This window comes from Sinocyclocheilus anshuiensis, unplaced genomic scaffold (assembly GCF_001515605.1).
Source record: "Sinocyclocheilus anshuiensis isolate Anshui unplaced genomic scaffold, SAMN03320099.WGS_v1.1 scaffold532, whole genome shotgun sequence".
Taxonomy (NCBI): Eukaryota; Metazoa; Chordata; class Actinopteri; order Cypriniformes; family Cyprinidae; genus Sinocyclocheilus; species Sinocyclocheilus anshuiensis.
The window spans coordinates 1213045-1230804 of NW_015555819.1; the positions used below are offsets into that span (position 1 = coordinate 1213045).

General features: G+C 39.3%; 1 protein-coding gene across 1 annotated transcript in view; it reads left to right on the forward strand.

The window, feature by feature from the left end:
* The first annotated feature begins 696 nt into the window (after positions 1–696).
* LOC107675247 (receptor-type tyrosine-protein phosphatase eta-like) overlaps positions 697–17760 on the forward strand; it is a 43200-nt gene continuing 26136 nt past the window's right edge. The window contains exon 1 of the mRNA XM_016469525.1: positions 697–908. Within this exon, the coding sequence (XP_016325011.1) occupies positions 843–908 (66 nt within the window). The 5' untranslated portion in view covers positions 697–842. The remainder of the gene's footprint in view (positions 909–17760) is intronic.

Genomic DNA, 17760 nt, shown 5'->3' on the forward strand with positions numbered 1-17760 from the left:
TCCTGATAAATAGTTGCTTATCACAAGTTCCAATAAATATTAAGCAGCACAACTGTTTCCAATAGCCTGATATTAAATCAGCATATTAGCATATTAATGGAATTCTGAAGGATCTTATATTACATAAAGCCTATATTTCATGTCATGTTTGGACATAGGGCAATATATACAGTGGTGTGAAAAAGTGTTGGCCCCCTTCCTGATTTCTTATTTTTTTGCATGTTTGTGGGAGTTATGCAAATCTTCATCAGAATGGCCTGCTGTGAAGAAAGCAGAAGTGTTTAGTGCAGGGGCAAATTAAAGGAAGTTTCAGTCCCCTAAAATGTTAAACATAACAGTTATAGTAAAGTTTTGTAAGGCCTGCATTATATAGCCTATCATCCATTCATCAGTGTAAATGACAATTTCTGTTAGGCTATATCTTGCACTAATATTACAAGGAAGTAAAACGTAAAGTACTGTACATTTTGCAGGATCTCATTGGATATTACCACAACTGTTTCCCACACTCTCATAAGTTTGGACTCTGGCCTGTTTAAAATAGTGGACATTATAACTTCCTGGGGGCGGAATGCAGTCATTATTTTTGGCGATGTAGTGAAACGATGAGTTTCCGTTCAGCAGAGGAGGAACATTAACACTGCTCACATTAACAGCAGCATTAATCTGGTGACAACAGTCCGTCAGCTCCACCTTCTGCGAGAGTTCACACCTCTCACATCAGTGCTCGGTGCAGTTCAAGAGTTTACACAGAAGTTCATCGTTCAGAAAAGTCGCTGGGAAACTTATCTGAAGATGTTTTGAAGATCGGCTGCTCGGGAATATACGATCCATGAAAGAAGATGGGATGTCTTTCTATCAAATCCGTTTGTAAAGGCACAGCGCTTCTGATCTGTGTCATTCTCCAGGTAAGAGAAGTACTTTATTTTGCATAGCCTAAATATATGTTAGTATAATGTCTGATTGTTGAGATAAAACACAAGTACACGCAAGCAATTGTGGCTGTTAACTGCTGATGGTCTTACCTGCAAAGAAACAGCGAACTTATATTTTGTTGGTTAAAAGACATGGGTTGTTCTTCTCATTGTGTTCAATTAAAAATTCTTGAAATTGTTTGTCTTTTTTTTCTTTCTTTCTCTCAAATCTCCAATGTTATTGTGTTTCACTTACCGGTTATATTTCCATCTATCTTCCGTCCATAACCAAATTAGTTTCGCTACACTTACCATAGTTTAACCATGGCATTTGTAGTAAAACTGTGGTTATAGGATACAATTGGTAATCAGTACGCCAAAAACACATTGTTACTACACTTTTAGGCTACTACAATACACCATGATTAATTTTTGTAAGGGTTGAGACAACAAAACAGTAAAATGTTGAAATATCATTGCATTTCCTAAAATATCAACACTTGTGGCATTTATTTTAATGACAAGTTTGTTTGGTCAATGTATATGATAAAACAGTAGGCTACCTTTATACTAAAGTCAGGCAGAATTTTGTTGGTTTCCGCTCAAAGAGTTGCTATTCCAGGGCAATCCAAATAAATGTTTGATATTTTGGATGTTATTGCAAAATATGATTCATTTATATATTTATCTGATTCATTGGTTATGTAGAGTGGCCCGAAAACAGGCAATAAAAAGTATAAATATAATTGCATTTCATAAATTAAAGTTGAAATGTCACCAAAAGGTTTTTAAGGACAAACAAATTTAGTGTTCAATATTAATATTATTTGGACACTTATCAACTGTTAGTGGATCATGTCATACTCATAAAAAGGTAGCTTGCAAAAGCTGTCACAGCTGTGGTACACTTTTGTACCTTCTTTCTTTCCCCCTAAAAGATGCATATTAGTATCTTATATGTACATATTAATACACTCTAAAAAATGCTGGGTTAAATATAACCCAGCGCTGGGTTAAAAAGGGACAAACCCAGCTATTGGGTTGTTTTGACCCAGCAAAGTTGGGTTGAAACAACCCAGCATTTTTTAGAGTGTGTGCATATCAGTAAAACAGTACCACTCCAGTGACAGATTTTAAACCTTTTTTTTTTTCTCTAAGAGTGTAGTTAATATGATGAACCCGTGGTTATTCTGCTCGGACACCTGTGTGAATATGAGGAGGACTGACTTCATACACCCACTAAAACACCAGCTTATTAAAACCAACCAACAAACAAAAAAGTGTCAAAAAGTTAGTTCTGAAAAAAGCCTGTGCAGCATTTGTTTCGAGATGCCTGCATTTATATATTGTTGTAATGAATCCCATATTTATACATTTTAACTGTGCTTTAAGTGTCTAAATAGCTAATGCACATTCTGGGTTCACTGTTATGAAATAAAAGTGCTGAAAATAAAACCATTTGCTGGTCTGCAATATCTTAATATAAAATCTAAGTCAAACACCAGATTCAGGATTCTGGATCAGCTGTGAAGAACCAGTTACGCTTGGTTTGAAATTGTCTCCAGATTTTATCTTTATTGGCTGATTTGCATCAAGACTATCCTCATTTTGTGTGTCTGACAATCTTCCTGAGAAGTTTCTATTTACTGTACGAAGTCAGAATTGTAATATGACATGTTTTAGGACATGTGATGCGACTGGTATGAATGCATATAAATGCATAGAACCATTTTTTTCTCTCTTTTCTCATTGACAAGAAGCTTTTATTAGTGCTGATGCAACACAATTAAGAACAAAATAAATAAAATGCATTAAGTCTGTAATAAACACTTTAGATATTTGTCAATGTTTAAATGACTAAATAAGTACTGCATTGTATATATTTAGGCTATACAGTATACACATAAGCAATATACAGATACAGTCAAAAAGCTTCAAAAAGGACACAAAAGCACCTCAGAAGCATCATAATGTTGGTCCATATGAGGTGCAGTATTTTCCTAGCTTTCTAAAGTCATATGATAAGCTTTGTTTGATGAACAGACTCAAATTTGCATCATTGAGTCGAGTTTAGGGAGTTAAGAAAAACTGAAACATTCCAAGTCTTAAACAAATCGACTTAAACAAATTTATTAAAAAGATTAAGCCTTAAAAAAAAATATGCATTTGATAACACAATCCTCTCAGGTTTCCCTCATATTTCTCACATGGACAATAAAATTATAGGATGGCCAATTTATACAAGTAAATGACAGATTTTTTGTGTAAAATAATGTGTAAACTAAAGTGTAAACTTTGGTCTTAATTTTTATTAAATGGGCACTTGTAGTGTACTTCACATTAAAAAACAAAATCTATACTGTACTTGCAGATAATATAATATGAATGAAATTAAACTTAAGTGTACTTAAAGAGAGTTCACTTTCATGTTTCTTAACACACTTAAGTACACTTTTAAAACATGCATTTCATGTTTTTACTTTAAAGTACACTTAAACCATTAAGTTTTCATAATATTTTCTCATTTATACATTTATTTTGATGTGTTGACTACTAGAGCACATGTAAAGTTCTTGATATTCATTTGAACTGCTATTTGATATTAAATTTAAAGTTAATGTATTTTAAATGTACTAAAAAATTGCAACTTCATCATTGACATGACATACAAGTTTCAATAGAAATGACTTTATGAGTATATTTTAGTTTACCTTGAATGTTTGTCAGTACATTCGTATGGAAGCTCGTTTCTGCCACTGAATAAAAATTAAAACAAGCTATCAGACTTTTTTTTTTCTCGCAATTCTGAGAAACTCGCAGTTGTGAGAAACAAGTCAGAATTGTGAGATTTAAACTTGTACTTGTGAGAAATAGCCACAATTCTGAGAAATAAAGTCACAGTTGCAAGATATAAACTTGCAATTCTGACTTTATAACATGCATTTGAGAGTTATTAAGTCAGATTTGTGAGATATAGCTAAACTTGCAATTGTAAGAAAATAGTCCTTTTTTCCTCAGAATTGGACTTTATTACTCACAGTTGCGAGTTTATATCTCACAATACTGAGAAAAAACATTAGAATTGTGAAATAAAAAGTCACAATTAACTTTTTTATTCAGTGGCAGAAACAGGCTTCCATACATTAGGCAGTACACTTTAATCGTATTTCAAAGACAATAGAATAATTATGAAATTAAAGATGTACTTAAGTCCTACTTAAGTGGGTCAAAAAACACTCTTAGGTTAACCTATTTGCATTTAATATAAATAAATACATTTCTGAAAGCATTGCATTCAGTTCACACTTAAGTAGATTCATTTAAAGTATTTTATTTCCATAATAAGTGCTCTTTTTAAAAGTATGCTGAAGTCTGCTTCTTTTTTACAAGGGTTCCTTAAGCTTTTCTTAGACTATGATCTGTTGAGAAATGATTTTGCCAGATCTGAATGGAAAGTAGGTGGAAATACTTGGAACAAATGCAAATGTGCTTGTTGCATGTTGTTTACAGAGGCTGAGCGCATGAGAGCTGATAATCTGAGCTTATTGTATCACCATATCAACTGACTTGACAGCTTTCCAGTTTCTGATAAATTTCAATTGTAGGCCATAAAATGTTTATTATGACTGCTCTTAGCCAGTAATAACAAATAATGTAGCCAGTTACTGAACATATTTTAAGGGTCACGAACCACCTCTGTCCTGAGAGTTAAACAATAAGGTCTTGAAAAGAACAGAAATTGGCCTTGTGTTCGTATCAAAGTGTGAACCTGAGTCTCAGGCCAGACGGTCTGGGGTCACGGTGCTGGAAAGCCCAGTCTTAAGAAGTTTACTTCATTCTTTTCCTGTTATTCTCACCACTCGATGGCTTCGGCCGCCCCGTTCTCCCGACACACAGGAAGTTGTACTGCTTTCAGGCCTGCTGTTTTGGCCAATGAGTTCAGCACAACAACAGTATCCTAGAAGGTCAGGAATATATTTACCAATCACACCAAAATGCAGCAGCAGCTTTGAGTGGGCCTGATAGTTTAGCTAGTTTGTCATTATGAATTGGCTCTTATTGTGGCTAAATTGTAATTTTAAGTAACAATAATTCAATATCTCTTACATTTGTTTGGTCCAAAGCATGATTTTTTCATTCACTAAATGACTTGAACTTGAACTGAACCCAGAATATTCCTGGTATTCCTAGCCTCAGTCTCCATTGAAATGAACTGCATGGAAAAGAGCAACCAGTCCGATTCCTTCATTTGGTTTAACAAGAAAGACATGGTTAATTTATGAAAACTTTACAAACCTGGAAAGCTTGTGGTTATAAATTAGCTATCACAGAACAGGTACTGTGTGTGTCATTCATATTCGGTCAATATTATATCATAAAGCATATCATATTCCAGTATATACAGTGCCTTGCAGAAGTATTCGAACCCCTTCATTTTTTTCAGGTTTTGTTATGTTGCAGCCTTATTTTAAACTGCTTTAAATTACTTTTTTTCCCCCACATCAATCTACACTCCATATACCATAATGACAAAGCAAATAACATGTTTTTTAACATCTTAGCAAATTTATTAAAGATAAAAACTTAAATGATTCCATTGCATAAGTATTCATACCCTTATCTGGGACAGTTGAAATGTAGCTCAGGAGCATTTATATTGCTTGTAGATGTTACCACACTTTGAGTGAAGTTATTCTGTGGCAAATTCAATTGAATGGGTATGATTTGGAAAGGCACAAGTCTTAATAAAAGGTCTACCAGCTGAAAATGCATATTAGAGCAAAGACCAAGCCCTGAGGTCAAAAGAACTGCCTGTAGAGCTCGGAAACAGGTTTGCGTCAAGCCACACATCTGAGGAAGATTTCAGAAACATTTCTGCTGCGTTGAAAGTTCACAAAAGCATGTAGCCTCCATTATCCATAATGGAAGACGTTTGAAACAACTAGAACTCTTCCTAGAGCTGGCCTCCTGGCCAAACTGAGCAATAGGAGAAGGGTTAATGTGGTGACCAAGAAGCTGATGGCCACTCTAGTTGAGCTCCATGATCATATGTGATTTGACTTGGCCAAATATAAGGAAGGTTTTGCCCCTATGTTGTCCAGATGGGTTAAAATTAAGTAAGATTCTTACTTTGGCAATAAAGCAATACAATAATTAAATACTGTATTAGCATAGTCAAATATTAATTAAATACTGTATTAATATGTGATTTGACTTGGCCAAATATAAGGAAGGTTTTGCCCCTATGTTGTCCAGATGGGTTAAAATTAAGTAAGATTCTTACTTTGGCAATAAAGCAATACAATAATTAAATACTGTATTAGCATAGTCAAATATTAATTAAATACTGTATTAGCATAGTCAAATACTTTTCTCTTACAAACAATTTTTCCATGGCCCTGATAAGGCAAGCAACACAAATTTCATTTGGAAAAACAAATTCAGTGTTTGCAAGCCTGTTTATGTGTAACAGTTGATGTGCTTAATCCAACTGTTTTCACTAGCACATACCCTAGGAAATGATACCAGTGACGCTGGCATTTGCTAGCCAAATTATTTTATTTTATTTTATTTATTCATTCATTTATTTTTATTATTTACTTTTTTGATGCAGAAAATGATTCTGTAAATTATAATAATAATAATAATAATAATGTAACAAATATATAATAAATTAAACATTAAAACACTGTTTCAATAGTATAAAGACAAGACGTAAACAATAATGTGTAATAATTTAATTAAATATAATGTAATAATAAAAATATACAATAATATACTATATATAATGTAATAATAGAAATATTGTATAAAATATATAATTATTAAATATAATAAATATAACATGAATAAACAAGTAAATAAATACAACAACAGTAACAACAACAATAATATAATGGAAAATTATGCCAAGTGTAAGAGTTGTAAGCAACTTTGTTGCCATGACAACATAATGACTAAAACTGTAAAGCAACTATAAAAATGAAAAGGAAAATGTCATAGCTCAAATAATATAGAAGTTTTAGCAGAAAAAGGAATGTACTGTAAGTGTTTTTTTTTTTAAATAAAATTATATGCTTTACATTTCTATTTTTAAATCCTCCAAAAATGGGTCCCATTCACTTCCATTGTAAGTTCCTCACTGTATCCTGCATTTTTGCATTTTGTAAAGGTGGGACAAGGTTTTCCTTGGAAAATGTTTTGGTAATCAACTAGAGGTTGACCGATATTGGTTTTTCAATGGCCGATGCTGATGCCGATGCCGATATTTAGAAATCAGGCCAGCCGATGGCCAATATATGATGCCGATTTTTTTGGGCCGATATTTTGGCCGATTTTCTTTTTTTTTTTTTTCTTCGTCTCATAAAAGTGAGTTTGAGTAAATGATTATTGCAGGGTACAAGATAGTAATAGTAGTAGTAGCCTAATTCAGAGTAATAATACATGGCTCAAAACTTAAGCACCTTCTCAAAACAGTTCTGAAGCATGCTTTTTGTTTATGTTTGCTGACAGACACCAGTGTTTCCCACAGACTTGCAAATGCAAATTAATTCTCTGCCAGCAGGAGGCGCTGTTGGAGCGAGAGATATAGCGGTTAGGGATGGGCGATACCACTTATTTTGTTTTCGATACGATACTGATATTTTTCATATCTTTCAACGTTCAATTTAAATAACTAATTGCACAAACTCCTACAATTTCAGTTTGTTTATTGTGAAATAACTCTGTGCTTCTGTCCTCTGATAAGCATTGTTCAGGTCTGCCGTTCCCAAAAGCTTTAATGCTTTCTTATGATACTTTTGGGAAAAGCAGTCCTGTTTGAATGTACTGTCAGAAGTGAGTGAATGCTCTCTGTGATTGATAAGTTCTGTCTTGCAACATTTGCATTTTCAAATGAGCAGGAAAATAGTTCTATCCTACACAATTACTCGCTAACAAAGGTTATTCGTCCAATTCAATGCATATTGTACGCATTATTATTATTTTTTTAAATCACTGGTAAATAAAACACACCTTAGTATATATAATTTTTGTTTGAGTATCGATACTTTCGATACTCGCGTCAGTATCGATATATCGATACTTTGGATCGATACTCCCATCCCTAATAGCGGTTTCCCCTGTAACGGCTGTAATCAAATAAGCACTGCGCTCACAAACGCTACTTTATCAGGCATTACAGGAAAGACGAAATGAAAACGACACCGAAGCTTTTCTGAAGACGGTCGGTTCTTTTCAAAGATACATTCATATAAAAACACCAGCGCTGCATTTTAATTTTGAAACATGCAGTGCTCAGTTTATTCAACGAAGTATAAGCCTTTTGGAAAATCTATTGGTGGTGGTCAGTTTTGATACTGTGACGGGCCGTCACAAATAACTCAATGTATGGGAAACACTAGACATTGCTATAAGTCAAATGGCCAAGTGATAACAAAAATAAAAAAGTTCACACATATTACACAGCCCGCTGCTCATAACTGCGAGTGCACTGGCCACATCGGACCTACACAAACATTTCATGAGGAAAGTTAACGTGCACGTTATAATCAGCCCAGAAGTTTAATCTGAATTGCATGTTTCTACTTTCACATGCAAATGACTTGTTGCACTTATGAATATGATAACTTTCCAGCATCAATTCTAGTAGGGTAAAACGTAATTACGCTTTCAAAACAGTCTGTTTTGTCCTGCCATCATTAGCTGAAGCTGTGTGTGAACAAGAAGCGGCTGCAGAGCGTGAGCTGCTCCGTCTCGCGCAGCTTAGCTGCCCGCAGATGGACCTGCCTATAAATCGGCCTAATTTGTAGCACAATCGGCTGATGCCGATTAATTAGAAAATGCCAAAAATCGGCCGGCCAATCAATCTGTCGACCTCTATGATCAACATGAACTTGAACTTGAACTGAACCCAGAATATTCCTGGTTTTCCCAGCCTCAGTCTCCATTGAAACGAACTGAATGGAAAAGAGCAACCAGTCCGATTCTCCTCATGTGTCCGGCGGTGGAAATGAAACCATATGGGTTTAGATCAGCAGGATGACAAGTCATTTTGAAATGAAATATTCATGCATGGCTATGTTAGTGGTTTATTTCTTGCCCTTGTTGTTAGGTGTTTTCTCTTTAACAATTTGCATCTCTAAAGTCGCCAACTTCCCTTTGCTTCTCACAAAATCATTTTAATACGATGAAGGGTTATTTGGTTTATTGTGCATTTGGTTTGATAAGAAAGACGTGTACTATTTTGCATGGTTAATTTATGAAAACGTTACAAACCTGGAACGCTTGTGGTTATAAACTAGCTTTCACAGAACAGGTACTGTGGGCTTGTCACATCATACCCAAAAATACTTGAGGCTGTAAAGGTGCTTCAGCCAAGTACTGAGTTAAGGGTTTGAATACACTATGCAATACACTTATTTCAGTTTTTTTTTATTTGTTATAAATTTACAAAGTTGTGACAGTTCTGTTTTTGCTTTGTCATTATGGTGTACGGAGTGTGGACTGATGTGGAAAAAAAGTAATTTAAAGCAGTTTAGCATAAGGCTGCAACATAACAAAACGTGAAAAAAAAAAAAAAAGAATACTTTTGCAAGGCACTGTATAAACTTCTGGTAAACCAGATTGTATCCCAGCACTGAATCTATGTGTAGCATATTTTGTGTAGCTTTTCCAAAGCTATTTTATAACTTTTCAAATGTTATTAATTGTATGGATGCAGGTCTTGTAACAGAGCAAGTATAGGCTATATGATGAAGTTAGGTAAATCTCATAAGGAACTATAGTACAAATAATTTAAAAGCAGCATGTAAATAAATGTGATTTGACTTGACCAAATATAAGGAAGGTTTTGCCCCTATGTTGTCCAGAGCAATAAAATAATTAAATACTGTATTAGCATAGTCAAATATTTTTCTCTTATAAACAATTTTTCCATGGCCCTGATAAGGCAAGCAATGCAAATTTCATTTGGAAAAACAAATTCAGTGTTTGCAAGCCTGTTTATGTGTAACAGTTGATGTGCTTAATCCAACTGTTTTCACTAGCATATACCCTAGGAAATGATACCAGTGACGCTGGCATTTGCTAGCCAAATAATTTTATTTTAATCCCTAGGAAATGACGCTGGCATTTGCTAGCCAAATAATTTTATTTTAATTATTTATTGATTTATTTTTATTATTTTTATGCAGAAAATTAAGTTGTTATACCTATTCCTGCAAATAAAAACATGGGGAATAACTAACAAATTATTATTATTATTATTATTATTATTATTATAAGCCTCTTTGTTTTAATTTGTATGCAGTTGGCATACTTTTTTTTCTGATCTACAGAACACTAAGATTGATAAAAGGTTGATCTGACACATAATTTCTTATATATTGTAGATTTATAGATCTGTGGTAGAATCTACTGTAATTATCATTCATTCATTAAAAAAAAAAAAAAAGAAAAAAAGATGTGGATCTAGAAGTAGGTATATACACCGATCAGACATAACATTATGAGCACCTGACCCAAGGTTTCCAAGCAGAACATTGTCCAAAGCATCGCGCTGCCTCTGCCGGCTTGCCTTCTTCCCATAGTGCATCCTGGTGCCATGTTTTCCCCAGGTAAGAGACTCACTTGCACGCGGCCATCCATGTGATGTAAAAGAAAATGTGATTCATCAGACCAGGCCACCTTCTTCCATTGCTCCATGGTCCAGTTCTGATGCTCGCGTGCCCACTGTTGGCGCTTTCAGTGGTGGACAGGGATCTGCATGGGCACCCTGACTGGTCTGCGGCTATGCAGCCCCATACGCAACAAACTGCAGTGCACTGTGTATTCTGACACCTTTCCATCAGAACCAGCATTAACTTCTTAAGCAATTTGAGCTTCAGTACAGTAGTCTGTTGGATCGGACCACAAGGGCCAGCGTTCACTCTCCACGTGCATCAATGAGCCTTGGCTGCCCATCACCCTGTTGCTGGTTCACCACTGTTCCTTCCTTGGACAACTTTTGGTAGACCACTGCAGACCAGGAACACCCCACAAGAGCTGCTGTTTTGGAGATCCAGTCGCCATCACAATTTGACCCTTGTCAAACTCGCTTGCCCATTTTTCCTGCTTCTAACACATCAACTTTGAGGACAAAATGTTCACTTGCAAGTGGCAGTCTGTGACCTTGGGTAGAGGTCAGGCAGGACAATATATAGAAATTGCTATTGATCATCATGGTTTTATATTTAACAGTACAGTAAATATTTGATTGCTATAGCGGGTAGTTTTTGGAAAGTTTCCCTCTCAGTAGTAATTTAACAGTCTCTTTGTTAGTGACAAGGAAGTTGGTTCGGTGATGTCATTACTCATTTGAAGTTTTATTGTGATATTCGGAGAAGAGCGTGTCAGTGTTTGTACTCTAAAGCTGAGAGGGAAGAACTCAATTTCCATCTATGTTTTTTTATGAAATGAGTTTCGGTGTTCATTGTATATAATACTTCCCTTGAACACCCTTTTGAGCAGTACTTCACTGTATCTCATTATTTCAGATGTCGGCAAACTGCTTAGAAAAAAGCACGAAAGCATTCACAACATAAAATTCACTGTCATGTCAACTACTCTAAAACAGATATAATTGTGATAAGACAGCATTTAATCTGTAATAAGCATTTTGCATGTTCTTGTTTACATGAGTGATTTAAAGAAACAGACAGAAAAGTCAATGTCTCCATCTAGTGGTATGTATTGGATCTCATTTTAGCCATTAAATGACAGCGGTTTACGGTTAGGTTAATATAATGAAAACTATATAAACTTTACAAAATAACCAGATAATTTGAATGCATGCTTTGGCAAAGAAATGTAGTCCTACACAAAATATTACACAAAAGCACCACAAGAGAGCTCCAGTGATCGATTTATTTTTTTTAGATAATTATGGGCCATTACTCGAAGCATAAACCAGAAGATATGTACACCCGGTCATGGAGATATATATTACTGTTAAATACGTTTTTATTGCAATATTAAGATGCAAATTATATTTTCTGAAAGGTATGATGTCCCTTTCCTAAACAGGGTTATTTGTTTGCTTAAGATTTTATGTAAACCATGTGTTTTAAAAAAGAAACTCATACAAGTCGCACATGTATTTTTTCTTATTTGGATAAAACTGATATTTGGATGCAGTTTGTTTGTTTGCATGTTATTGCCCCCACACCTAGATATTGAACACACTGGATTGTCACACTACGAGCCAGAGACACAAGGTAAGGATGCAAACAAGAGGGTTTATTGAACAATGCGGAGAGCAAGTAGATGACAGAGATAGATAACATGAGATGCTAGATAGTTCTTGGGTTCTTAGCTCTGGGTAATTTGTTGGTATCCTTTGCAGGTATCCGGAGAGGATGAGAACGGGATCGTTGGAGATCAGGATCAATGGAGCTTCTAGGGGTAAGTAAACAACAGATCAGATAAAGGTAGGAGTCAGGCTAAGTTCAAGCTGTTGAACAGTAGACTGGACAGTGAGGCAGTGAGAGGAGTGCAGGGATACAGTGTGCTTAGAGTCTCTGCAGGTGCGGGTGATCAGTATTCTGGTGATTGTGATCTGGTGTGTGTCGGTGCTGGAGACTGAGGTGACGTAGATGACTGAAGGCAGAGACTCCCTGACATTACCCCCTCCTCCAGGGGTGGCTCCTGACGCCCACATGCGGCGACGAGGGCGGCCTCGACCTCGGGGTGTGGGACGATTAGGATGGGTGGGGTGAAACTCCTCCAGCAACGATGGGTCTAGTATATCATCCCAAGCCACCCAGGACCTCTCCTCCGGTCCGTATCCTTCCCAGTCGACTAGATATTCCAGTCGGCCGCCCTGTCACCATGAATCCAGAAGGTCCCTGACCTGGTAAATGGAGGGCTGGTCCAGGATTTCAGGAGGAGGAGGTGCATCCGGCTTGGTGGGTCCTGTTGTGGAGGAAGAACAAGGTTTGAGGAGGGAAACGTGGAATGTAGGGTGAATTCGGTACCTGGGTGGAAGCTGGAGAAGGTAGGTGACTTCATTAATCTGCCTCTGTATGGGGAACGGACCAATGTAGGGTAAGTAGGAGTAGAGGTGCGCCGGGCATCTGCGAAGGCCTTATGCCTCCGCACTGCTTGTTGGAGGTGGACGTGAGCCGAGTCCCACACGCTCTCGCTCACCCAGAACCAGTAGTCCACAGCTGGAAACTCCGAGGGCTTTTCCGTCCATGGGAAGAGCGGGGGTTGGTAACAGTATGCACTGAAAGGGGGTCAGTGGTGTTCTGTCAAAGGGAATTGTGCATACTCGGCCCAGGGGAGGAAATGGCTCCAGCTGTGCTGATCTTCGTGGCAGTATGACTGGAGGTAATGCCCGAGCTCCTGGATCCTTCGCTCAGTCTGGCCATTCGTCTGAGGATGGTACCTGGAGGACAAGCTCACGGTCACTCCCAGGAGTCGGAAGAGGCTTTCCATACACGATGAACTGGGGACCCTGGTTTCTGAAAACATGGGTAAATATGCACTCTGCAGTTTCTAGTGCTGTTGGCAGAATTTTGAGGGGTATAAATTTACAGGCCTTAGAAAAACGGTTGACTACAAGGATACAGGTGCTTCTGTCGGAGATGGGTAGGTCAGTCATAAAATCCACTCCTATGTGGGACCAGGGTCTTCGTGGTATGGGCAGCAGGACAAGCTTGCCTACGGGAAGATGACGAGGAGTTTGAGACATGGCACAGACTGAGCAGCTTCGGACATACCTGGGGACATCCTGGGCCATACTGGGCCACCAGTACTGGGCTTGGAGGACCGAGAGGGTCCGTTTGCTGCCTGGGTGTCCAGAGCCTGGTACTCTGTGAACTGAGCCCAGAAGGGTTTGGCGTTGTGATGTTGGCATATAGGTTTTCCCCTCTGGGCCTTCCAGCGGAGCAGGCTCGGTGTGAGTGGCATCAAGGATGTCTTTGGAGATGTTCCATTGAATGGGGCTGACTATCAGAGCTGGAGGGAGAATGGGTTCCGGTTCGGTGGGTGTGTCGTAAGAGTGCAGGCGCGATAGGGCATCGGCTTTGCAGTTGAGATTTCCGGGACGGTAAGTGATGGTGAACTGGAACAGAATAAAGAACAATGCCCATCTGGCTTGACGTGGGTTGAATCTCTTAGATATTGCAAATTTTTATAGTCGGGGATGACAGTGAAAGGATGGTGGGCTCCCTCCAGCCAGTGACGCCACTTCTTCAGAGCTAATTTGAAGGCGAGCAGTTCCTGGTTGCCGATGTCGTAGTTCTGCTCCGCTGAGGTCAGTTTTCTTGAAAAGTAAGCGCAAAGATGGAGGCTGGGAGGCTCACCACAGTGCTGCGACAGCACGGCCCCGACTCCGGTGGTGGAGGCGTCCACTTCCATCACAAAGGGAGCTTGGGGATCGGGATGACGAAGGATGGGGGCCATGCTGAAGGCTTCCCTGAGTTGTTTGAATTCTCTGTGGGCATTGGGGCTCCAGGACAGGGACTTGGGCTTTCCTCTGAGCAGGAAGGTAAGAGGAGCTGTGTGTATGCTGAAGTTCTTGATAAACCGTCGGTAGAAGTTTGCGAATCCAAGGAATCTTTGCAGGTCCTTAACAGTTTGGGGCTGCGGCCACTCCTTGATGGCTGTTACCTTCCCTTGGTCCATCTGAATCCCATCCCGGCTGATGACTTAACCGAGGAACTGAACCGTGGAGCGATGGAATTCGCACTTCTCCAGTTTAAGGTAAAGGTGATGTTGTCGGAGCCTCTGGAGGACCTGCTTCACGTGGTGGCGATGTTCGGCCAGGTTCCGGGAATATATGAGGATATCATCGATGTAGACTATCACGAAGCGATGAAGGAACTCCCGGAACACCTCATTCATGAAGCCTTGGAAGACTGACGGTGAGTTAGCTAGGCCATACGGCATGACCCGATATTCATAGTGGCCTGCGGGAGTTATGAATGCCATCTTCCACTCGTCGCCTTCCCGGATACGAACGAGGTTGTACGCGCGCCGCAGGTCCAACTTGGAGAAGATGCAGGCTCCACGGAGTTCCTCGAGGGCGGCTGGGACCAGGGGAAGTGGGTATGGCAGCTTTACCATCTGGGAGTTCAGTGTGCGATAATCGATACACTGCCTCAAGCCCCCGTCCTTCTTGCCTATGAAGAAGCTCGAGGCAGCTGGTGAGGTGGATGGTTGGACGAATCCCTGTTTGAGAGCCTCCTGGATGTAATCCTCCATGGCCTTGCGCTCCGGGATGGACAGAGGGTATACTCTACCCTTGGGGAATTTTATCCCAGGCAGCAGGTCGATGGCACAGTCCCATGGCCGATGAGGTGGAAGGCGGGTGGCGGCCTGCTTACTAAAAACATCCTAGAATACCACAGAGTCAGATTGGGTATCCGGAGAGGATGAGACCGGGATCGTTGGCGATCAGGATCGATGGAGCTTCTAGGGGTAAGTAAACAACAGGTCAGATAAAGGTAGGCGTCAGGCTAAGTTCAAGCTGGTGAAGGGTAGACCGGACAGTGAGGCAGTGAGAGGAGTACATCCTGGAACGCCACAGTCAGATGGGACAGTAGGTGTCTCCTGAGTTTCCGGACTTTTGACTAGGGTGGAGGCAACTTGGGCTCGGACTAGATACGCTGGCGGTTTGGGGATCTCCACAAGACAGTTTTGCCGGCACAACTCGCTCCAGCGAGTTACCTCACAGGGCTCCCATCTGACCTCTGGAGAGTGGAGAGTGAGCCAGGGGCATCCCAGGATGATATCCACTGTGGCCGGTAGGCACTGAGGAGAGCGGTTTCGTTCCAGCCACTATTCGCAGGGTGCAGGGTGTATTTGCTGGTGGTAGAAGAGCCTTGATGCAGCCGCAGGAGTTGGTCAGGGAATGATAGCATTCCTGTAGCAGAGCCAAACACTTCCTTGAAATGATTAGTGAAAGCATCATATGAGTTGATTATGGCAATTTTGGCATTCCATATTGCTCGTGCCCACAACAGTGCTCTGCCAGTTAGCAGGGAAATCAAGAAGGCTACCTTCGAGCGTTCCGTGGAGAATTTCTGCGGCTGCATCTCAATAAACAATGCCACTTGGAGAAGGAAGCCGCCGCACTCAGCTGCGCCACCAGCATAGCAAGCAGGTATGGCCATGGGACTTACAGAGGCAGATGGCGGGGTAGTGACTGGCGTGAGAGAGGCCCGGAGGGTGTGGACCAATTCCTCCAGTACCTCTGCGGACGTGGGAACCCGGGGATCCATAGAGGTGTAGCCATGGGACTTACAGAGACAGATTGCGGGGTAGTGACTGGCGTGAGAGAGGCCCGGATTGTGTTGAACAATTCCTCCAGTACCTCTGTGGGTGTGGGAACCCGGGGATCCATGGAGGTGTATGTCCAAGGTCCGGTCTTCTGTCACACTACGAGCCAGAGACACAAGGTAAGGATGCAAACGAGGGTTTATTGAACAATGTGGAGAGCAAGTAGATGACAGGTGAGTATGAGATGCTAGAGAGTTCTTGGGTTCTTAGCTCTGGGTAGTTCGTTGGTATCCTTTGCAGGTATCCGGAGAGGATGAGAACGGGATCGTTGGCGATCAGGATCGATGGAGCTTCTAGGGGTAAATAAACAACAGGTCAGATAAAGGTAGGCGTCAGGCTAAGTTCAAGCTGGTGAAGGGTAGACCGGACAGTGAGGCAGTGAGAGGAGTGCAGGAATATAGTGCGCCTAATGAGTCTCTGCAGGTGCGGGTGATCAGTATTCTGGTGATTGCGATCTGGTGTGTGTCGGGGCTGGTGACTGAGGTGACGTAGGTGACTGTGAAGGCAGAGACTCCATGACAATTATATAGATATGATTGAATTATTATTTAAATATTATTTTAAAATATCAAGATGACAGGGTGGACCAGCACATAACGGGGTGGACATAAAGCAGAACACACAAAGCATGAGAAAATATGACAATGAAACATTTATTCAACTTTGAAAAAAATAATATAATAATAATAAATAATATAATTACATTCTCAATCACATTGATATACACCCCCATCGACATTTTGAGCTTCAATTAGCATATTAGCTTACAAATTAACTTGCCATGTTAAGCTTTGGCAAAGCAAGTAAGCAAACTCATACGAAGAAAATTTGTCAGTTGAAAAGTCAACAACTTACTCAACTCAGCCGTTGAAATTCCCACCACTGAAGAGACAAAAAAAATCTGTTGTCCTGATGTCACTAAAGTGGATGGCCTTTTCTTAAAGGGGCGGATCCCCCAATACGACAGGGTGGACAACCATTCAAGAGACATGGACAAACTTTTTTTTATTAAATAAAAATTTTATTTTTATTACCAAATGATCAATACACTCAAATTGAGTCATCTCTTATTTAACAAAATATTAATAGGAGAACAAAAGTTTAAAATTTTAGGATTTGACTTTATTCTACTCTCATTCAGATTTAATGAGCAGTGCATGGGACATAGCCAAATATCATCCTCACACAAAACTAAAAAAAAAATCTAGAAAATGCATCTAAAGAGCCAAGTAATGCTTTTGTTAGGAATATAAAAACTATAACACACCCTTTTATAGTCATATTTATGTTAAGTTATCATGGATTTAAATGAAAAAAGACACGATATTGTCGGACCTGAAGTTTTATTCTTATCCAAAACAACTAGATGTGATATGACTGTCATACATACATACATACATACACTACCAGTCAAAAGTTTTTGAACAGTAATATTTTTTTTAATGTTTTTTAAAGAAGTCTTTTCTCACCAAACCTGCATTTATTTGATCCAAAATACAGCAAAAGCAGTAATATTGTGATT